Raw genomic sequence first — 24242 nt, forward strand, 5'->3', positions numbered from 1 at the left:
CCAGACAGCTTCTCAGGCAAATTCTATCGAACATATTTTATTTTTTAATCTTTATTAATTTATGTTGAGATAGAATCCCAAGAAGGCTCCATGGTCAGCATGAAGCCTGATGCAGGGCTCGATCCCACAAATCATGAGATCATGACCTAAGCTGAAATTGAGAGCCAGATGCTTAACTGACTGAGCCACCCAGGTGCCCCAAATTCTATCAAACATTTAAAGAAGAGTTAATATCTAGTCTCCTCAAACTATTCCAATAAACATAATAGGAATAAAAACTTCCAAATTCATTCTATGGGATTAGTATTACTCTGATACCAACACTAGATGAAACCACCACAGACACACACACACACACACACACACACACACACACACACCCACAAACACAAAGAACTACAGGCCAATATCTCTGATGAACACAGATGCAAAACTCCTCATCACAATGTTAGCAAACTGAATCCAGTAATACATTTAAAAAAATCATTCATCATGATCAAGTGGGATTTATTCCTGGGATTCAAGGGTGGTTTAATATTCATAAATCTATCAACATGATAGAGCACATCACTAACAGGATACAAACCATATGATCGTTTCCAAAAAGCATTTGACAAAGTACAACATGCTTCATGATAAAAACAAAAAACGAATTAGGTTTAGAGGGAACATAATTAAACATAATAAAGATCTTATATTGAAATCCCACAGCATATATCCTACTCAGTGGTGAAAAACTGAGAGCTTTTCCCCTAAGTAACACAAGGATGTCCACTCTCATCACTTTTATTCACCATAGAACTAGAAGTCCTAGCCACAGCAATCACACAACAAAAAGAAATAAAAGGCATCCAAATTGGTAAGGAAGAAGTAAAACTTTCACTATGTGCAGATGGCATGATACTCTATATAGGAAACCCTAAAAAGTTCGCCAGAAAATTACTAGCACTGATAAATGAGTTAAGTTGAGGGATACAAAACCAACGTATAGAAATCTCTTGCATTTTTATACACTAATAATGAAGCAGCACAAAGAGAAATTAAGCAAGGAATCCCAAAATAATGCAAGGAATGCACCAAAAATAATAAAATACCTAGGAATAAACCTAACCAAAGAGGTAAAAAACTTGTACTCTGAAAACTATGAAACACTGATGAAAAAAATTGAACATGTCACAAAGAAATGGAAAGATATAATAAACATGCTCATGAAATGGGAGAACAAATACTGTTAAAATGTCCATACTACCAAGCAATCTACAGATTAAATTCAATCCCTATCAAAATACCAACAGCACTTTTCACAGAACTAGAATAAACAATCCTAAAATTTGTATGGAACCATAAAAGACCCCAAGTAGCCAAAACAATCCTGAAAAAGAGAAACAAAACTAGAGGGAAGTATTACAATTCCAGTCTTCAAGTCATATTACAAAGCTCAAGTAATCAAAACAGTATGGTACTGGCACAAAACAGATTAATAGAACAGAATATAGAGCCCCCAATAAACCCACAATTATATGTTCAATTAATCCTCAACTAAGGAGGAAAGAATATGCAATGGGAAAAAGTGTCTTTAACAAATGGAGTTGGAAAAACTGGACAGCTACATGTCAAAGAACGAAACTGGACCACTTTCTTACACCATACACAAAAATAAATTCAAAATGGATTAAACATGAGACCTGAAACGATAAAAAAAAAAAAACCTAGAAGAGCAGCAGTAATTCCTGTGACATCAGCTATAGCAATATTTTTTCTAGAGATGTCTCCTGAGGAAAGGGAAATAAAGCTTAAAAAAATAACTATTAGGATCACATCAAAATAAAAAGCTTCCGCACAGTGAAGTAAACAATGAACAAAACTAAAATGCAACCTACTGAATGGGACAAAGTATTTGCAAATGGCCTATCCTATAAAGGGTTAATATCCAAAATATATAAAGAACTTCTACAACTCAACACCCAAAACCAAATAATCCAAAAATGGGCTGAAGACATGAGTAGACATTTCTTCAAAGACATACAGATGGCCAAAAGACATGAAAAGATGCTCAACATCACTCATCATCAGGAAAATGCAAATCAAACCACAAGAGGTATCATCTCATACATGCCAGAATGGCTAAAATCAAAAACACAAGAAACAACAAGTGTTGGTGAGGATGTGGAGAAAAAGGAACCCTCAATGCACTGTTGGTGGGAATGCAAGCAGGTGCAGCCTCTCTGGAAAACAGTATGGAGGTTACTCAACAATTTCAAGATAGAAATACCATATGATCCAGTAGCTCCACTACTCAATATTTACCCAAAGAACATAAAAAGAATAATTCAAAAAGATATATATGCATCCCTCTGGTTATTTAAAATAATCAAATAGGTAAGCAGCTCAAGTGTCCATCAACAGATGAAAGGATAAAGAAGCAATGCATATACACAATGGAGTATTATTAAGCCACAAAAAGAATGAACTCTTGCCATTTGCAACACAATGGATGGAGCTAGAGAATATAATGCTAAGTGAATAAGTCAGAGAAAGACAAATACCTTATGATCTCACTCATTTGTGGAATTTAAAAAAACAAAATAAATGAGCATAAGAGAAAGAGAGAATGAAAGGGAGAGACAAACTAAGAGTGAACTATGGAGAACTGATGGTTAACAGAGAGGTGAGTAGGGCAATGGGTGAAATAGGTGATGGGGATTAAGAATACGTTTATCAGATATGTGAGTACAGAAAATGTTTAAAATTGTTCAATCAGTATATTGTTTACCTTTAACTAATATAACCTTGTATGTTAACTATAACTGAATTAAAATAAAAAACTTAAAAAAACAAAAACAAAAACAAATTCATTATATGTCCACCATGAATTAAATTAGAAATCAGTAAGAAAAGTATCTGGAAAAATTACCAAATATTTTTAAATGAAACAACAAGCTTCTAAATAACTCATAAGTAAAAAAGAAATCAAAAGGAAAATTAGACAGTATGTGAATAGAATGAAAATGAAAAAATGATAAATCAAAATTTGTAGCTAAAAGAATGCATAGAAGAAAATTTACAATGTTAAATGCTTATATTAGAAAAGAAAGGGTTCAAATCAACAGATTCTGTTGCCATTTTAAGTAACTAGAAAAAGAACAAATTGAACCCAATTAAAGAGAGAGAAGGAAATAATAAATAGAAATCAATAAAAGAGAAAACTGAGGAAAAATAAATAAAAACCAATTTAGTAAGGTTCTAGTAAGGCTGATCAAGAAAAGATGATACAAATTACCAATATCAAGAAAAAGAAATCTATGAGAATGTGGGAAGAACATCAATATAAATTCTCTAGTTATTCAAAGGACAATAAAGGAATAACAAAAAAAATTATATGCCGATAAATTTGACAACATAGGTAAAATGTAAAGATTCTGGATTTCGGGGAAGATGGTGGTGTAGGAGGATGCTGGGCTCACCACGTCCTGCTGACCACTTAGATTCCACCTACACCTGCCTAAATAACCCAGAAAACCACCAGAGGATTAGCAGAACGGAGTCTCCAGAGCCAAGCGCAGACGAGAGGCCCACGGAAGAGAGTAGGAAGGGCGGCGAGGCGGTGCGGGCTACTTGGACTGGCGGGAGGGAGCCGGGGCAGAGGGGCGGCCCGCTGGCCAAGCAGAGCCCCTGAGTCTGGCTTGCAAAAGTGGAGGGGCTGGAGGGAGTGTGTTCCGACAGCAAGCGGGACTTAACATCTGGGAGGTTATAAGTTAACAGCTCTGCTCAGAGAGCGGGAAGGCTGGAGGACAACGGGAGGGAGAGTTGCTGAGCCCCTGATGACAGAGCTCAGTTTGGCGGGCAACAAAGGCGCTCGCCAGCGCCATCTGCCTCTCCCATCCCCCAGCCAAAATGCCAAAGGGAACTGGTTCCTGCCAGGGAACTTGCTTGCACCGCACAAACACCCAACGCTTGCTTCTGTGGAGCCACCCCTCCAGTGGCGGGTCTGACTCCCTCCCGCTGCCACAGGGCCCCTCCTAAAGCGGATCACTGAAGGAGAATTGAGCTAAGCCTACCCCTCCTGCCCCTGTGCACCTTGCAGATCCACCCCAGCTAATACGCCAGATCCCCAGCACCACAAGCCTGGCAGTGTGCAAGTAGCCCAGACGGGCCACGCCACCCCACAGTGAATCCTGCCCCTAGGAGAGGGGAAGAGAAGGCACACACCAGTCAGACTGTGGCCCTAGAGGTGGTCAGGGGGCAGACATCAGGTCTGACTGCGGCCCCTCCCACCAACTCCAGTTATTCAAGACAGCACAGGGGAAGTGCCCTGCAGGTCCGCACCACTCCAGGGACTATCCAAAATGATCAAACGGAAGAATTCCCCTCAAAAGAATCTCCAGGAAATAACAACAGCTAATGAACTGATCAAAAAGGATTTAAACAATATAACAGAAAGTGAATTTAGAATAATAGTCATAAAATTAATCGCTGGGCTTGAAAACAGTATAGAGGACAGCAGAGAATCTATTGCTATAGAGATCAAGGGACTAAGGAAGAGTCAGGAGGAACTAAAAAACGCTATAAACGAGCTACAAAATAAAATGGAAATGACAACGGCTTGGATTGAAGAGGCAGACAGAATAGGTGAACTAGAAGATAAAATTATGGAAAAAGAGGAAGCTGAGACAGAGATAAAAAAATCCAGGAGTATGAGGGGAAAATTAGAGAACTAAGTAATGCACTAAAGAGAAATAATATACACATAATTGGGATTCCAGAGGAGGAAGAGAGAGGGAAAGGTGCTGAAGGTGTTCTTGAAGAAAAAATAGCTGAGAACTTCCCTGAACTGGGGAAGGAAAAAGGCATTGAAATCCAAGAGGCACAGAAAACTCCCTTCAGACATAACTTGAATCAATCTTCTGCACGACATATCATAGTGAAACTGGCAAAATACAAGGATAAAGAGAAAATTCTGAAAGCAGCAAGGGGTAAATGTGCCCTATTATATAAAGGGAGACCTATAAGACTCGTGACTCATCTCTCTTCTGAAACTTGGCAGACCAGAAAGGAATGGCAGGAGATCTTCAATGTGATGAACAGGAAAAAAATATGTAGCTGAGAATCCTTTATCCAGCAAGTCTGTCATTAAGAATAGAAGGAGAGATAAATGTCTTCCCAAACAAACAAAAACTGAAGGAATTCATCACCACTAAACCAGCCCTACAAGAGATCCTAAGGGGGCTCCTGTGAGACAAAGTACCAGAGACATCGATACAAGCATAAAACATACAGACATCACAATGACTCTAAACCCATATCTTTCTATAATAACACTGAATGTAAATGGATTAAATGCGCCAACCAAAAGACATAGGGTATCAGAATGGATAAAAAAAACAAGACCCATCTATTTGCTGTCTACAAGAGACTCATTTTAGACCTGAGGACACCTTCAGATTGAAAGTGAGGGGATGGAGAACTATTTATCATGCTACTGGAAGCCAAAAGAAAGCTGGAGTAGCCATACTTATATCAGACAAATGAGACTTTAAATTAAAGGCTGTAACAAGAGATGAAGAAGGGCATTATATAATAATCACAGGGTCTATCCGTCAGGAAGAGCTAACAATTATAAATGTCTATGCACCAAACACAGGAGCCCCCAAATATATAAAACAATTACTCATAAACATAAGCAACCTTATTGATAAGAATGTGGTAATTGCAGGGGACTTTAATACACCACTTACAGAAATGGATAGATCATCTAGACACATGGTCAATAAAGAAACAAGGGCCCTGAATGAGACATTGGATCAGATGGACTTGACAGATATATTTAGAACTCTGCATCCCAAAGCAACAGAATATACTTTCTTCTCAAGTGCACATGGAACATTAACCAAGATAGATCACATACTGGGTCACAAAACAGCCCTTCATAAGTATACAAGAATTGAAATCATACCATGCACACTTTCAGACACAACGCTATGAAGCTTGAAATCAACCACAGGAAAAAGTCTGGAAAACCTCCAAAAGCATGGAGGTTAAAGAACACCCTACTAAAGAATGAGTGGGTCAACCAGGCAATTAGAGAAGAAATTAAAAAATATATGGAAACAAACGAAAATGAAAATACAACAATCCAAACGCTTTGGGATGCAGCGAAGGCAGTCCTAAGAGGAAAATACATTGCAATCCAGGCCTATCTCAAGAAACAAGAAAAATCCCAAATACAAAATCTAACAGCACACCTAAAGGAAATAGAAGCAGAACAGCAAAGACAGCCTAAACCCAGCAGAAGAAGAGAAATAATAAAGATCAGAGCAGAAATAAACAATAGAGAATCTAAAAAAAACTGTACAGCAGACCAATGAAACCAAGAGTTGGTTTTTTGAAAAAATAAACAAAATTGATAAACCTCTAGCCAGGCTTCTCAAAGAGAAAAGGGAGATGACCCAAATAGATAAAATCATGAATGAAAATGGAATTATTACAACCAATCCCTCAGAAATACAAGCAATTATCAGGGAATACTATGAAAAATTATATGCCAACAAACTGGACAACCTGGAAGAAATGGACAAATTCCTAAACATCCACATGCTTCCAAAACTCAATCAGGAGGAAATAGAAAGCTTGAACAGACCCATAACCAGCGAAGAAATTGAATCAGTCATCAATAATTTCCCAACAAATAAGAGTCCAGGACCAGATGGCTTCCCAGGGGAGTTCTACCAGACGTTTAAAGCAGAGATAATACCGATCTTTCTCAAGCTATTCCAAAAAATAGAAAGGGAAGGAAAACTTCCAGACTCATTCTATGAAGCCAGTATTACTTTCATTCCTAAACCAGACAGAGACCCAGTAAAATATGAGAACCACAGGCCAATATCCCTGATGAATATGGATGCAAAAATTCTCAATAAGATACTAGTAAATTGAATTCAACAGCATATAAAAAGAATTATTCACCATGATCAAGTGGGATTCATTCCTGGGATGCAGGGCTGGTTCAACATTCGCAAATCAATCAATGTGATACATCACATTAATAAAAGAAAAGATAAGAACCATATGATCCTGTCAATCGATGCAGAAAAGGCATTTGACAAAATTCAGCACCCCTTTCTTAATAAAAACCCTTCAGAAAGCTGGGATAGAAGGAACATACTTAAACATCATAAAAGCCATTTATGAAAAGCCCACAGCTAACATCATCCTCAATGGGGAAAAAGTGAGAGCTTTTTCCCTGAGATCAGGAACACGACAGGGATGTCCACTCTCACCGCTGTTGTTTAACATAGTGTTGGAAGTTCTAGCATCAGCAATCAGACAACAAAAGGAAATCAAAGGCATCAAAACTGGCAAAGATGAAGTCAAGCTTTCTTTGCAGATGACATGATACTATACATGGAAAATCCGATAGACTCCACCAAAAGTCTGCTAGAACTGATACATGAATTCAGCAAAGTTGCAGGATACAAAATCAATGTACAGAAATCAGTTGCATTCTTATACACTAACAATGAAGCAACAGAAAGACAAATAAAGAAACTGATCCCATTCACAATTGCACCAAGAAGCATAAAATACCTAGGGATAAATCTAACCAAAGATGTAAAAGATCGGTATGCTGAAAACTATAGAAAGCTTATAAAGGAAATTGGAGAAGATATAAAGAAATGGAAGAACATTCCCTGCTCATGGAGGCATCACACTTCCTGATTTCAAGCTATATTGTAAGACTAGTAATTAAAATAGTATGGTATTGGCATAAAAGCAGACACATAGACCACTGGAACAGAATCAAGAGCCCAGAAATTAATCCATGCATATACAGCCAACTAATAATGGGAAAATGATAGTGTTTTCAATAAATGGTGCTGGGAAAATTAGATATTCTCATATAAAAGAATGCAACTTGATTCTACCACTATCAGTTTAGTCCAAGCTACCTCATCTTTCACACTGCACCTCTTAACCAGCATCCATCCTTCCAATCAATTATCCACACAGCACACAGAAATACTTTCCAGGTACACATCTGATCATAGCATAGTCTCCTTTCACCTTTTTCAAATAACCATACAGTGACTTTATACTACTCTTTGGGTAAAACCTGTAATACTTAACATGGCCTAAATGGTCTAGATGGTTTGGCCTCTACCTAATGTTGGAGGCCTCACTTTGCAACACTCCCTTGACATCCACCCCTGACTTTCATACCTTGTCTTTCTTCCTGCCACAGTGCCATTTTTTACATAGGATTCCTTTTGTCCATAAGCTAGCATCTAACTCATTAATATTATTTAGAACTTAGCTTAGAATTACTTTTTAAAAAAGCATTCCTTGGGGCGCCTGGGTAGCGCAGTCGGTTAAGCGTCCGACTTCGGCCAGGTCACGATCTCACAGTCCATGAGTTCGAGCCCCACGTCAGGCTCTGGGCTGATGGCTCGGAGCCTGGAGCCTGTTTCCGATTCTGTGTCTCCCTCTCTCTCTGCCCCTCCCCCGTTCATGCTCTGTCTCTCTCTGTCCCAAAAATAAAAATAAACGTTGAAAAAAAAATTTAAAAAAGCATTCCTTGAGGTGCAGGGTTGGCTCAGTCAGTTAAGTGTCCAACTTCAGCTCAGGTCATGATCTCGTGGTTTGTGGGTTTGAACCCCGCGTCAGGCTCTGTGCTGACAGTGCAGAGCCTGGAGCCTGCTTCAAGTTCTGTGTCTCCCTCCCTCTCTGCCCCTGCTCGTGCTCTGTCTCTCTCAAAATAAATAACATTAAAAAAAAAGAATTAAAAAAAAAAAGCATTCCTTGACCTGGTTACCTGCTGAAAGCACAGTTGCACCTTAGTTTTGCTTGATGAACTGTCTAACACACAGCTTCTTCACTATGAAGTGCGTGATTATAAGCACCACATTTATTTTTATCATGTTTATATCTCTAGCCTCTAGTAAAAATCTGGCAGGTACCTAGAAGGCCCTCATAAATATTTCTGAATGAATTAAGGAAGAATTAGAAATTATTTGTTCCTAAATGACATGGACTTGGTGACATGTTTTAAATGGATTACAAGCAAATCATCAAATGCCCTGTTTTTAAGAATTCCAATTAAACCATCACAAAGTTGTTTTTCCTCATTCCTTCCTGCAGTGTGTTTCAGGGGCAATTATTATGTTTCAGGCACTGAGACCCAACAATGGATGAGACAGTCAGGGTCCCTCCACTCATGCAGCATCTGATTTAAGCTGACTGACTTTTCATTTTGAAAGTTACTCTTATTCTAGGGCCAGATTACTTGTTTCCTAACCTCTGTGGAGAATAAATATATCATTATTTTTAAAATAAATCTTTAACTTTCTTATGACTCTGAGGAAATCTTGTTCTATTTTATGGAAAATTTACTATTTCTTAAACATACAGACATGAATAATTTTAATTACCTATTTATATGTCTAATGAGAATGAGAAGCAAAGTACAAAGAATTAAAATGGAAAATAAAATATACCTCCTCACAAAACTTATATACAGACTAGACGACAAGGAAAAACCTAACAGCATATGCCCAAAGAGTCCTTCAAAGACAGAAGTTAGAAATAAAGCAAAATAATTAAAAAATGAAAAACTTAAAGACATACACATATTTTTTCAGAAATCTGAAATAAGTTACGTCTAAGAACTCTGATCTTGAAATGCCTACTTCATAGCAAATAGTTACACAAAATGTTATCCCAACTGTCTTTAAACTCATCACCCATAATGCTGACTTGGGATCAGAAATTTATCTTGGACACATTTGTTTTTACAGTGTTGATGGTTTTAAACTGAGTTCGCATACCAAATCCTCATTACTTGAATTTGTAAAATGGCTGACTGGGATTATTGCTGTCATGGAAACAAGTTTTTCCTTCTGCTTCTCTAATGTGTGTGCTAAAACAGACATCACATCTACAACCAAGAATTAGCAAATCCTGGCATATACACGGTTATTCCATTTTCTTCAAAATCCCTTCAGAGTGCACCAAAGTGAAAATAATACTCCAAGAGCATGCTAATTATTGGCAAGTTATAAAGATGACTTCCTAACTTGCTTACTAACTTCTATTAATAAATCCCTGTCATCATACTATCATTGATGGCTCTTGAACATGAACATAGTCTGATCACACAGCATAACTATCTCATAGAAGATATCTTAAAACTCTTTAGTCACTGTAACATATTTGCCTCTGTTAAACATGTTAGAGGATTCATCAAGTTCAGTTTAGTTCTATGTTCTAACATAGTGTTAGTTCTAACACTTATTAAGTGTTATTAATTTAGTCCAAAATGTATCATCTGTGTCTATAATGACAGTGGCTCCTAATTTCATCACCCAAGTCATTGTTAAAGTATTCATTATTGTCCTAAGGGAGAGATTCCAATGGAGTATCACTTTTAGGCTGACATAGAACCAAAAACTAATAGCCAAAATTTATACAAGATTTTGATATACAAAATAGAGTATACAAAAGGTTTTTACACAACATGGATATGTGAGCCTTTATTTATTCAACAGACATTTCAGGGACTGAGTGCTAATTCTATGCCCATCACTGGCTAGATACCAGGATACAACAGTCATTCTTACAACAACCCTATAATAGTGACTATCAAAATGTTGTCTCAGAACCAGTGGCATCAGCATCAGCCTGGGAACTTGTTAAAACTGCTTCCTTAAAGTAGTTAAAACAGGCCTCACCCCAGCTACTAAATCTGAAACTCTGGGGTTGGGCCCCAGCAATGTGTGTTTTAATAAGCCTTCCAGGTAATTCTGATACACGCTCACGTTTGAGAACCACATAATTGCATTGATATACTGAAAAATTGAGGCTCAGAAAAGGAAGCAGACTTGAGGTGCAAAAGGGACATTTTCCTTTCATCTATCCCCAGAGATTAGAAAAATGTCTGGCACATAATATGTGCACACAATAAAGATTTTTGGATGGGAAAATGACTGAATCCTCTAAAGAGGTGTGCTATCATCCAATTATGGCAATAGCCCAAGAAATATAATCCTAACTTATTGAAGATGTACATATTGATGATGCAAGTATTTCTTCTTTGAAGAGAAATGTTTGCCATGACATCAAGAATTATAATTTAAAAACTATTATTTTTGACTCTTGCATAAAAGAAGTTACCAAAGGTGACCACTACCCAAACTGTTCAATTTTTCCATACCTTGTTATTTTGCCTTGATTTACTTAACTCCAATTTATACTTTTCTGCCTCTTCTAGAGCTCTATTCAACCGAACTTCTGTAGCACTTTGATTAGTAGCAGCCTGTTTTTGTAGTCTTCTTTTATTTTCTAATTCCTGTACAGTAAAAGAAATATATGGGACATTTATAAATATATCACAAGTTCCCTCTATTATTATATAACATTTTCCATTTCTCCCAAATTTTACACACACACACACACACACACACACACACACACATACAGCTGGGGGCGGAGGGCTGAAGACTGACTGACAGAAGTCTCAGGGAATTCTTACTTCCAAATTAGTAATAGGAAAATATATCCTTAAAAATGTAGTTATGAATTCAACTTTCAAATTACTATTTGTGTGGAATTTTCTACTTCTTTTTATGTAGTATAGAGATTCTCTGTATTTATTTTATAAGCAACTCCTTGTAACTACAATTCTTCCTTTGGGAACCTCCCCAAAACACCCATGTAAGGCACAAACTCTCTCATAAACACTGTGTTTATGTAAACCTAACGAAGTATAGAAGAAATATTTGTTAAAAACAGAGCATTCTATGTTAGCCTTATAGGGAAAATCCCAACTCTGAGCAAAAACAACAGATCTTGTGGATTAATTTTCCCCATCTTGGGGTAGGTTTAGATTTGCATTTCTGCAAATATTCTAAGAGATGCTGCTGCACAGAGTCTACAGGCCACACATGAAGAAACATGAACATGTAGGATAAACTCCAAATTCTACCATCATCTGGCACTACAGTTTCATCTCCTGCCAGAAATGTTACCTTCAGATGTATCAGCAGTATGTGGATCTCTTCTAAAGCTATGATGTTTCTTGCCTCTAAGCCTTTGCTCATGCTCTTGCTTCTGCCCTGATCCCTCCTGCCTACTCCTCATTTTTACATGCTTATCCTTTAAAACTCAGTGAAGGGTGTACACGAGGGCTTTACCTCCTCCAAGAAGCCTTCCCTCATTATCTTCCTCATTCTCCTCCTAGGCTGGATTAGGTACCCTTTCTTTAGAGCTTCTACAACACCGTGACGCACATTTATCATGGTACCTGCTGTGGAGAACTGAAACTATCCATTTACTTCATTTCCCCCACTATACTACAAACTCATTAAGGATAGAAATGGTCTTAATTTCTGTATTCCCAGAAGTTTAATGACATGTTTATTCAATTAAATTTATTTTTTAATACTTAACTCACTCTTCTTTGCATTTCCTATAGTGCCTAGTACAGAGCTTTATATACAACAGATACTCAATAAATATCAGGGAATTGAAATGATGCAGTTAAAGCTACAGTTGTCTGTTTTCTTCTTTTATTAAGCTTTTTTTTCTCCTGGCTGCATCACTAGATTTTATTTGAAAACTGATCTCCCTGGCTCTGAGTAATTAAGGGCAAAACAAAACAAAATACAACAAAACACATGCTGCTCTTTATGTAGGTTTCTAAACAAATCAAACTGTGTATGGATACCATCTGCTATCACCAGCCTTCTTCACAGCTTTGTGGGTGGTAGCTACAGTAATAGCAAGCTTGATTTATCTCACTGTTCACATGGAAAAGGCAGAGATTCTCATTAGCTAGAAAGTCCACAATTCTAGCTGCCTCATTTCAGCCTCCTCTCATAAGAATATGAAATAAATCTTTGCCCTTCTCTTTCCTTCTGGTGACTTTGTAACCTGCTTCATAGAAAAATGGAAACCATCCTACACCACATTATGTTCCCCTTTTTGTGAATCAATATTGACCTCCTGCTTGGGAGAAGTGAAAAAGAAAAACGGTAGCCATTAGAATACTAAAATATGAAATAAAATATTCCTATACGAGTAAATCTACTAAGGGAAAACCTTACCAAAAACTTGAAAACATTGCTGTTTTCAGTCACACTCAAGGACTCTTTACAAAATGCATACAAAGTACCAATATTTTTTATATATGCTGAAAATACTCAATACAGTAAACCTATTGTTACCAAAGTTAAGCAGTTTACATGTTGTTAGAGAAAAATTTTATGAAAGATCTCAAGCCCCTACTTTTACATCAGCTTTAAAAGAAAAATCTAGATAGCTTAAAGAAAATCTGACTTTAAAACTCAAAGAGTATGAGATCCAAGAAATAATCTGCCACCCTCTGATAACTTTTAAAGCATTCATAAGGCACTACAAGAGGGCAAGAATACAGAGAGGTATGTATCAGTAGCCACAGCACAGGATGAAATGTAGCAAATGCTTTAAGAGGAACAAGTTGCCACAGTAATTTAGAAGAGAAATAATTACATGAGGACAAGTAAATGATCAGATAAGGTTCTAGAAACAGGTGGCTAAGGTACAAAGAGCATTAAACGTGGAGTCAGAAAACCTATGAACTGTGACAGACTCAGTTTCCACATCTGAAATTGGAAGTGATGAGATGTATATCTAATTACTTATGCAACACATTTATCAAGCACTTACTATGTGCCAGGTAGTATTCTATATGAATGATGGGCACATGATAATTAGCCAAAGTTCCTCCCTTCATAAAGCTTACCTTCTAGACGAAAAGACAGATGATAAGCACATACATATATACATACTCATACATAATATCTGGTAGTGATAAGGTCTATGAAGAAAAATAAAGAAGGCTTGGCGCCAGAAGTGAGAGCCCCTTGGGGCTCATCCTGCCCCGCCTCATTGGGTCAGTGAAAAAACGGTAAGAGTAGTGGTATTTCACCGCTGGCCGGCAAGGCCGGGGGACCCTGCCCCGCCCCCTCATGGGGGGGGGGGGCAGGACGCCAGAGGCCTCCCACTTATTTTTTTTTTTAATGAAATTTATTGTCAGCTTGGTTTCCATACAACACCCAGTGCTCATCCCAAAAGGTGCCCTCCTCAGTACCCCTCACTCACCCTCCCCTCCCTCCCACCCCCCATCAACCCTCAGATTGTTCTCAGTTTTTAACAGTCTCTGATGATTTGGCTCCCTCCCTAACTTTTTTTTTCCTTCCCCTCCCCCATGGTCTTCTGTCAAGTTTCTCAGGATCCACATAAGAGTGAAAACATATGGTATCTGTCTTTCTCTGTATGACTTATTTCACTTAGCATCACACTCTCCAGTTCCATCCACATTGCTACAAAAGGCCATATTTCATTCTTTCTCATTGCCAAGTAGTATTCCATTGTGTATATAAACCACAATTTCTTTATCCATTCATCAGTTGATGGACATTTAAGCTCTTTCCATAATTTGGCTATTGTTCAAAGTGCTGCTCTAAACATTGGGGTACAAGGGCCCCTATGCATCAGCACTCCTGTATCCCTTGGGTAAATTCCTAGCAGTACTATTGCTGTGTCATAGAGTAGATCTATTTTTAATTTTTTGAGGAACCTCCACAGTTTTCCAGAGCGGCTGCACTAGTTTGCATTCCCACCAACAGTGCAAGAGGGTTCCCATTTCTCTACATCCTTTCCAGCATCTATAGTCTCCTCATTTGTTCATTTTAACCACTTTAACTGGTGTGAGGTGTTATCTCAGTGTGGTTTTGATTTGTATTTCCCTGATGAGGAGTGACATTGAGCATCTCTTCATGTGCCTGCTGGCCATCTGGATGTCTTCTTTATAGAAGTGTCTATTCATGTTTTCTACCCATTTCTTCACTGGGTTATTTGTTTTCCGGGTGTAGAGTTTGGTGAGTTCTTTATAGATTTTGGATATTAGCCCTTTGTCTGACAAGTCATTTGCAAATATCTTTCCCATTCCGTTGGTTGCCTTTTAGTTTTGTTGGTTGTTTCCTTTGCTGTGCAGAAGCTTTTTATCTTCATAAGGTCCCAATAGTTCATTTTTGCTTTTAATTCCCTTGCCTTTGGAGATGTATCAAGTAAGACATTGCTGCGGCTGAGGTCAGAGAGGTTTTTTCCTGCTTTCTCCTCTAGGGTTTGGATGGCTTCCTGTCTCACATTCAGGTCCTTTGTCCATTTTCAGTTTATTTTTGTGAATGGTGAAAGAAAGTGGTCTAGTTTCATTCTTCTGCATGTTGCTGTCCAGTTCTCCCAGCACCATTTGTTAAACAGACTGTCTCTTTCCATTGGATAGTCTTTCCTGCTTTGTCAAAGACTAGTTGGCCATACTTTTGTGGGTCCAATTCTGGAGTCTCTATTCTATTCTATCGGTCTATGTGTCTGTTTTTGTGCCAATACCATGCTGTCTTGATGATTACAGCTTTGTAGTAGAGGCTAAAGTCTGGAATTGTGATGCCTCCCGCTTTGGTCTTCTTCTTCAATATTCTTTGGGTATTCGGGGTCTTTTGTGGTTCCATACAAATTTTAGGATTGCTTGTTCTAGCTTTGAGAAGAATGCTGGTGCAATTTTGATTGGGATTGCATTGAATGTGTAGATTGCTTTGGGTAGTATTGACATTTTAACAATATTTATTCTTCCCATGCATGAGCATGGAATGTTTTTCCATTTCTTTATATCTTCTTCAATTTCCTTCATAAGCTTTCTATAGTTTTCAGCATACAGATCTTTTAAATCTTTAGTTAGGTTTATTCCTAGGTATTTTATGATTCTTGGTGCAATTGTAAATGGGATCAGTTTATTTGTCTTTCTGTTGCTTCATTATTAGTGTATAAGAATGCAACTGATTTCTGTACATTAATTTTGTATCCTGCGACTTTGCAGAATTCATGTATCAGTTCTAGCAGACTTTTGGTAGAGTCTGTCGGGTTTTCCATGTATAATATCATGTCATCTGCAAAAAGTGAAAGCTTGACTTCATCTTTGCCAATTTTGAAGCCTTTGATTTCCTTTTGTTGTCTGATTGCTGATGCTAGACTTTCCAACAGAAGTTGGAATTCCAATGGAATTTCTCCATTTCTTCCAGGTTGTCCAGTTTGTTGGCATATAAACTGGCATATATATAAAATATAAATTTTTCATAGTATTCCCTGATAATTGGTTGTATTTCTGAGGGATTGGTTGTAATAATTCCATTTTCATTCATTATTTTATCTATTTAGGTCCTCTCCTTTTTCTTTTTGAGAAGCCTGGCTAGAGGTTTATCAATTTTGTTTATTTTTTAAAAAAAACCAACTCTTGGTTCCATTGATCTGTTCTACAGGTTTTTTTTTAGATCCTATATTATTTCTGCTCTGATCATTATTATTTCTCTTCTGCTGGGTTTGGGGTGTCTTTGCTGTTCTGCTTCTATTTCCTTTACGTATGCTGTTAGATTTTATATTTGGGATTTTTCTTGTTTCTTGAGATAGGCCAGGATTGCAATGTATATTCCTCTCAGGACAGCCTTTGCTGCATCCCAAAGCATTTGGATTGTTGTATTTTCATTTTCATTTGTTTCCATCTATTTTTAAATTTCTTCTCTAATTGCCTGGTTGACCCATTACCTGGTTAACCCCTCACAGGGATGGGGGGTGGGCCACCGGGGGCCTCCCACTTATTCTACACCTCTCATGTCTCTTCACCATGCCAGACTAGAGTCAAGGTCAACAGGGTCTTCTTTCCCCCCTGATTCCACCAAGCCTGTTCCCCTGGCTGTGGTTTCACTGGATACTAGGTAGGGACAGTGGGAATCTTGTTCATCCATTCATGCATGTCACTAATTAGGTGATAAGGCATTTGGCTACCTTAAGAGAGTCATATTTACTCCCGAAATTTACATTTGTAAGGATTCCAAATGTGGGGATAATTCTTGTAAAGATCTGGAGGGAAGACTTATAGACTGAAGGAACAATGAAAAAAAGATCTTGAGGTAGGAATCCACTCAGCATATTCAAAGATAACCGAGGTGGTATTGCTATTGAGGTAGGACTATCAATCTAGGAGGTTACTGGAATAGAGTAAGTGAACGACAGTAGCTGGGGCTTGGATAGAAGTAGTGAGTTTTTGATAAGTAGTTAATTCTATGTATTTTGAAGATAGAATTGACAGAACTTGTTGATGGGTTGGATGTCGATATGGGAAGAGAGAAGGAGCAACAGGACTTTTGGATTTTGGCCTGAACAACTTGATGTCTTTTACTGAGAAGGAGAGGTGAAGCTTGTTTGCAGAGTGCCGGGAAGCAGGAGCTCCTTTTAAGACGTACGAAGTTTAACATATCAAGCAGAAGTATCAAGTGGGCACCAAAGAAGAGGTTAGAGCAAGAAAAAGAAATGTGGTGGTGATCAACATATGGATGGTATATAAAGCCATGGAAGTGAATGAGAGCATCTAACAACTGGATGTAGACAGAACAGTGAAGAGAGCCAAGGACTCAGCCTTGGGTACTTCAACATGTAAAGATCAAGAAAATAAGGAAGAAAATCATTAAGTGTGCTATAGAAGTCAAATGAAAAGTATTTCAAGGAGTGAGTAATCAACCATGGCAAATGTTACTGAGAGACAAATTACTGAAAGGAATAGTAACTGACTACAACTGGCAGTGTGGATTACTGATGATGTTGTAAAGAATGGTTCTGAGGCAGAGCAGAGATGGAAACCTAACTAGACTAGTTTCAGGAGAGAATGACAAATGAGGAATAGAGACATTGAGTATAAACAACCATTTTAACAAGCTTCACTATAATGGGGAGCAATGTTATAGAGCTGGAGGTACATATAAGATCTATGGAGGTTTTAAAAAATATATTACATATTCTATAACATGTTTCTATGATAATATGAATAATCCAATAGATGAATGTGATTTTTGAAAGACAAAGACAGGATAATTGTAGAAGCAAAGTCCTTGAGTAGGAGAGAGGGTATGTGATCCAGTGCACGGTAAAGAGAGGCATTTACACAGAAGAGGTAGGAATCTATTGTCATACATTAGGGGGAAGCAGAGTAGATGGGTACAGAGGCAGAGACATTCACATATTTAGTGACAGGATGAGAAAGAGTTATCTTTTGATTTTATTTTCTTAGTAAAACAGGGGGCAAAGTCATGAACTTAAAATGGGAAAGTTAGAAGTACTGAAAAGTTGAGGAGAAAAGTTCACCTGTTTAATAATCATCTTGGGAGAGGGAAATGACTTCTCAGAAAGTTGGAGAGGAAAATGGCATTACACCTGAGATTTGTAAAATAAATTAAAATAGGACCAATCCATTTGGCTGGTGTTTTTTTGTTTTGTTTTGTTTTGACAGCCCAAATTCACTGCACTTGAGGAAGCATGCAGTAGCAAGGACATTAGGTTTAACTAGGCTTGGGTTTTGCCCACACACTAGATTTGCAGGGAAATTAAGAATATACAATGGATAATTAAGTAGTGAACATGAAAACTAAGCTGGGAGGAAGGGAATAAAGAACAGGGGGGAGATGCAGATCTGTATAATAAAAATATATTTGACTATACACAACTATCTTATGTATGTGATAGCAATTTGTAAACTACACAATATTAAACAAAAGGACCATTAATATAACAGCTCTACAGGACACATCTAGGCAAAAATTTAAAAAGCTTTCTTTGCAAGATAAGAAGTTGAAGAAATTAAAATGATTTTGAGTAGTTTTGCTATAAAAGCAAAAAAGAATAAAGTATCTTCAAGAAATTATACAAACATCAATTTTAGCTGGGAAAAAAGATAAAAAGAGAGCAGACTTTTTAAAAAGTGAGTTACTAATGATAAGCATGTTTGTGTGACATAATTCATGGTCAGAGAAACTTGTGAATGTACCTGCTGACTTTAATTTGACCAAAACCAACATAAAACAGAGATTAAGTCTTCCACACATGATAAACAATAAGGATCTAACATAAAAACACATCATAAACAACTAAAAGAAAAAATCAAAACTTGTTAAATAACTATTTAGAGATCATGGAAAACAGTAGGATGGTGATTCCTGACAGAAGGGAAATAAATGAAGTAGTCCTATAATCACCCCAGCATTCGGCCTCAAGGCAACACCCACAATTTGGGTACAAGGAGGAGAAAACACAAATAGAGCTCAAGGTCTGTTGAGCTGAGTAAGGAGACAGAGATGGGAGTTGGAGGAGACTAAGGCAGCTAGAATTTCTAAGAAGGGTTCAAGTAAGGAGGAACTCCATTAGGAAGGAGCTTCAGGAATCCACATACTGAGGACTAGGCCACACCTGCATACAGAGAAACTCAACAAGGCCAGCAAAGAACAAGCAGGAAGTGTATATAGAACAATTCACGTCATTCAGACAAGGAATGAAGACATTTGAGCTCTAAACAGACAGAAGTGAGAGTCCATAGTGATAATCTAAGGCATTCAGTCGAGATTTTGGAAGATATCTTTAAGGGAAGCCTTGGTAGTAGAGTTGAATTATTCTTGGAGGCTACTCTAGACACACCCAACCAAACTTAAAAACAGGACTCAAAGGGACTATATTGAAAAATATCTGTTAAAACCCAATACTATCTTCAAAGAGCACACTAAACACAGACACTCAATAATATAATATTCACAATGTCTATCATCCAATATAAAATCACTAACCAATTCAAGAAGCAGGAAAATGTGATTGATCTCCAGGAGAAAAAATAGTCAAGAGAAACAAATCCATATCTGAGAAAAATGATGGATCCAGCAGACAAGGCTTTCCAAACAGCTATTTTAATTATATACATTATTATAATGAGAACATAAATTGAAAATATAAAACAGAATCAAATGGAACTTCTACAGATAAATAATATATCCAAATGAACTTTTCACTGGGTTAAGAATAAGAACACATCAGACATTGAAAAGAAACGATGAGTGAACTACTGAAGACATAGCAACAGAATCTATCCAAACAAAAAATATAAAGGAAAAAGGCTTAAAAACATCAGTGACCTAATATCATTGATATATTATCAGTGTGATAATATCAAGTGGTGTAACAAAAGTATAATTGAAGTCTCAGGTCAGGGGAGAGAAAGAGAGGAGAAAGAAAAAATACTGAAAGAAATAATTGCCAACATTTTCCAAATTTCAGGAACATTATAAACCCACAGATCCAAAAAGTTCTACAAACTTCAAGCAGAATAAACACTTTCTCCACACAAAACTAAGAAAACACATCATTATCAAATTGCTGAAAACCAGTACCAGGGAATGTCTTAAAAGAAGAGATAAAAGATATAAAAATAAAAAGAGCAAAAATTACTGTGAAATTTTTGTCAGAAATGACATAACCTAGGAGACAGTGGGATGGTATCTTTAAAGTACTAAAAGAAGACAAAAATTTTCAACTGATAATTCTATCTCTAGAGGAAAATACCCTTCAAAAACGTAAGGGTCCAAACACAAGTGCATACAAAATTGATGAAATATGAATAATACCTGTGGTGTGTACCAATGTTGGTTTCCTGGTTTTGATATTGTACTGTAATTATGTTCAATGTTATCAATGAGGGAACTGAGTGAAGGGTACACAGGACTTATTATTTTTCCAGCTTTCTGTGAATCTATAATTTTCAAAATAAAAAAAATGTAAAGAAAACAGTCTTTTTTCAAAGAAACAGAAACAAAGAATCAGTAATTAGCAAACTGATACCACAAAAATGGAAAGAGTAGTTATTTCAAGCAGACATATACAAAAACAGGTCTAAAGAATGAAGAATACCAGAAATGGCAAGTATAAAAGGCATTTTCATACGTTAATCTTTTTAAACTGTAACTATTTAAAGAAATATTGTGAGATTTATGACATTTAAAAGTAAATGTGTAACAACAAAAGCATAAAGGAAAGGAGGTAAAAATGGAGTATATGGTTGTGAGCGTCCTATATTTGAAATAGTATAACATGATTTGAAGGTAGATTGTGATATGGTAAATATGTTTTTTGTGTTTGATGTAATTTATGCATGCAAACATTTTTGATGTTTTTTGTGTTAAATCTAACATAAAAATATAAAACAAAGATATAGCCAATAGGGGAAAAACACAAAATACTAAATAATATTCAATTCAGAAGAGAAAAGAAGTAACAGAACAGTTAGAAAAGCAAGATGATAGATTTAAATCCAAATATCAAAACCTGAATTAATGTAATTGGTATGAACATGCCAATGAGAGACAGAGACCATCGAAGTAGATAAAAAAGCAAAACCCAATTTTGTACTGGCTATAACAAACTCATTCTCGGTATAAAAGGCAGATGACAAGTAAAAAGATGAAAAAAGATGTATCACACAAACACTATGCATCATGAAGCTGGAACTACTACACTAATATCAGAAAAAGTAAGTCGACTTTGGAACAAGAAATATCATCAGAGATTTTAAAAAAGTATTTACAAAGAAGCATTAATCAAAACCACTACAGTCCTAATTGTGCAGGCATCCAAAATAGAGACTGAAAATACATGAATCCAAAACTGATATAACTGAAAGGAGAATATTTGGTGAACACTCCATTCAACACAGCATACTATATATTTTTTTCAAATTACATGAAGTATTCATCAAAAGATGCTAAATGCTGGTCCATAAAACTAGTTGAGATAAATTTTAAAAGAATGAAATCATACAGGGTAGGTTCTCACACCACAGAATTAAATTAGAAATCAACAGAAAGACATGAAAAATGCCCAATTATTTAGAAATTAAACAATATACTTCTATATAATCCAATGATCAAGAAAAATTATAAAGGAAATGGGAATATACATTGAACTTAATGAAAATAAAAAGACAACATCAAAATTTGTGAAATGCAGATAAGGCAGCACTTAGAGGAAAATTGATAGCTTTAAGTGCTTATGTAAGCAAAGAAGAGACAGATAGAAATTTGAGAGTTGCCAGCTAACATGGAGGAGCAGCAAGGAAGTTTTTTTTTTTTTTTTGCCTCTCTTGTCCCTGAAATGCAGCCAGATCAACACCAAACCATCTTGCACACCTAGAAGACTGATTTGAGGATTAACATAACAATACAACCTGAACCACAGAATTCAGCAGGTACGTGGCACAGAGACATGAAAAGGGGAGAGAGAAGCCAGAGAGGGTAGGGAGCTGGTTTTGCTTGCAGAGAGAGGATGGAGAGTACAGAAAAAGCACTCCCCCCTAAAGCAGCTGGAGGGAAAGAGAAAGAGTAGAAAACTTGCAAGGGACTGAACAAGAAAGGGAGAAAGGAGAGGGTTTGGATACCTTTCAGACTGTATGAACAGGGGAGTACAGAGTCTGAAACTCTGCAGCTTGATACCTGGTGGAGCTCTAGTAGGAAGAGCGAATCCCCAGGAGAAGACAGTGAGGACCAAGGGGTCCTCAGGTCACATGGAGAGTGGCGGTTCCCCTGCTGGGAGGACATTTGATAGAGGCTGTGCGGCCTCCCCAAAGGCAAAGGTCCCAGGGGTTTCTGGAGAACAGCCATGTTCACTGCTGTTGGAACAAGGACGTTGAGGGTGAAACCTGGCGCCAGATGTGTGTTGTAACTTCCCATAATCCTTGAAACACTGCTGCTACATGATTGTCCAAACTTTTTCTGGGGCAGGTAGGCACCTGGCTGTAGCCTCTGGGAATCTGTAGCAAAGTAGTCATGTGAAAGTTCCTGAGGGCAGGCCAGCACCTAGCGATTCCCCAGAGGGTCTGAGTGGGTCAAAGCTGCAGGGCCCTCAGAAGTGAGGGGTTTAGAAACACAGCCCCATCTGAGATAAAACTTAGGCCAGGTGCTGCCTGGCAGGCTGATGGCTTGGTCACAGTATAGAAGTGGGGAGTTAACAGAAGCTGGAGACAAAGGAGGGGTGCTTGATTGCCAATGCTCAAGAGCACAGAGTTCTGATACTAGAGACAGGGTAGCTGGGTGATACCATTTTCACCCCTCTGTTGCTACATGTGTCACAATAATCCACACCAGTAAATTAAGCAGTGCCATCTACCAATAAATTAGGCAGTGCCATCTAATGGAGAATAGTGTCATTACTCCAAGCCCTGTCCAACTGGGCCAACCGTTCTCTAGAGGACCACAAGTCTCTCTGCCTGCCTAGTTCACAGACTATAAAGTGCTTCATAGTTGGACTTCTAGGGTAAACTGGATATAACTTTAATCGTATTTCATTCTGTTCACTGGTCCATCTATCAATTTTTTTCCTTTTATTCTTTAATATAGGAAGAGAAAACAATTATTTTTATAAAGAAGATTTTTAATTTTTCTACTATATTTTTTACTTTTTGGTAAATTTTTTAGTTCTATTTTACTCTCACCATTTCAATTTATTCTATTTTAGTGTATTCATCTTTTAAAATTTTCAAACGTTTTTTTTTTCTTTCCCTTTTTTCTCTACTCTATCAAACCTCTTTCAACAACCAGACCAAAACACATCTAGAATCTAGCATCCATTGTTTTTTTCTGTGTTGCATTTATTATTTATTTATTTATTTATTTATTTATTTATTTATTTATTTATTTTATTGTATTAATTCTTTTTCTTCCTGCAAAATGACAAAACGAAGGATTCACCCCAAAAGAAAACAGGACGAAATGACAGCCAGGGACTTAATAAAAGTAAGATGTATGAACTAGAATTCAGAATCACAATAATAAGAATACTACCTGGGGTTTAAAAAAGCATAGAATCCCTTTCTGCAGAGATAAAAAAAAAAAAGTAAAATCTAGTCAGGATGACATTAAAAATGTTGTAACTTAGATGCACTCTTACATGGATGCCCCAGTGGCAAGGATGGATGAAGCAGAGCAGTATATCAACGATACAGAGGACACACTTATGGAGAATAATGAAGCAGGAAAAAAGAGGGAAACTAAGGCAAAAGAGCACAATATAAGAATTAGAGAACTCAGGGACTCATTAAAAAGGAATAACATTTGAATCATAGGAGCTCCAGAAGATGAAGAGAGAGAAAAAGGGGTAGAAATTTTATGTGAGCAAATCATAGAGGAAAACTTTCCTAACCTGGGGAAAGACACAGACATTAAAATCCAGGACACAGAGAACTCTCATTAGATTCAACAAAAACCAACCATTGACAAGACATATCATAGTCAAATTCACAAAATACTCAGACAAGGAAAGAATCATGAAAGCAGCAATGGAAAAAAGTCCTTAACCTA

General features: G+C 37.1%; 1 protein-coding gene across 1 annotated transcript in view; it reads right to left on the minus strand.

Moving 5' to 3' along the window:
- The window catches only part of TEX9 (testis expressed 9), a 61843-nt gene that overhangs the window by 8688 nt on the left and 28913 nt on the right, over positions 1-24242 (minus strand). Inside the window, exon 10 of the mRNA XM_047864049.1 lies at positions 11207-11341. Within this exon, the coding sequence (XP_047720005.1) occupies positions 11207-11341 (135 nt within the window). The remainder of the gene's footprint in view (positions 1-11206; positions 11342-24242) is intronic.

This window comes from Prionailurus viverrinus, chromosome B3 (genome assembly GCF_022837055.1).
Source record: "Prionailurus viverrinus isolate Anna chromosome B3, UM_Priviv_1.0, whole genome shotgun sequence".
NCBI classification, from domain to species: domain Eukaryota; kingdom Metazoa; phylum Chordata; class Mammalia; order Carnivora; family Felidae; genus Prionailurus; species Prionailurus viverrinus.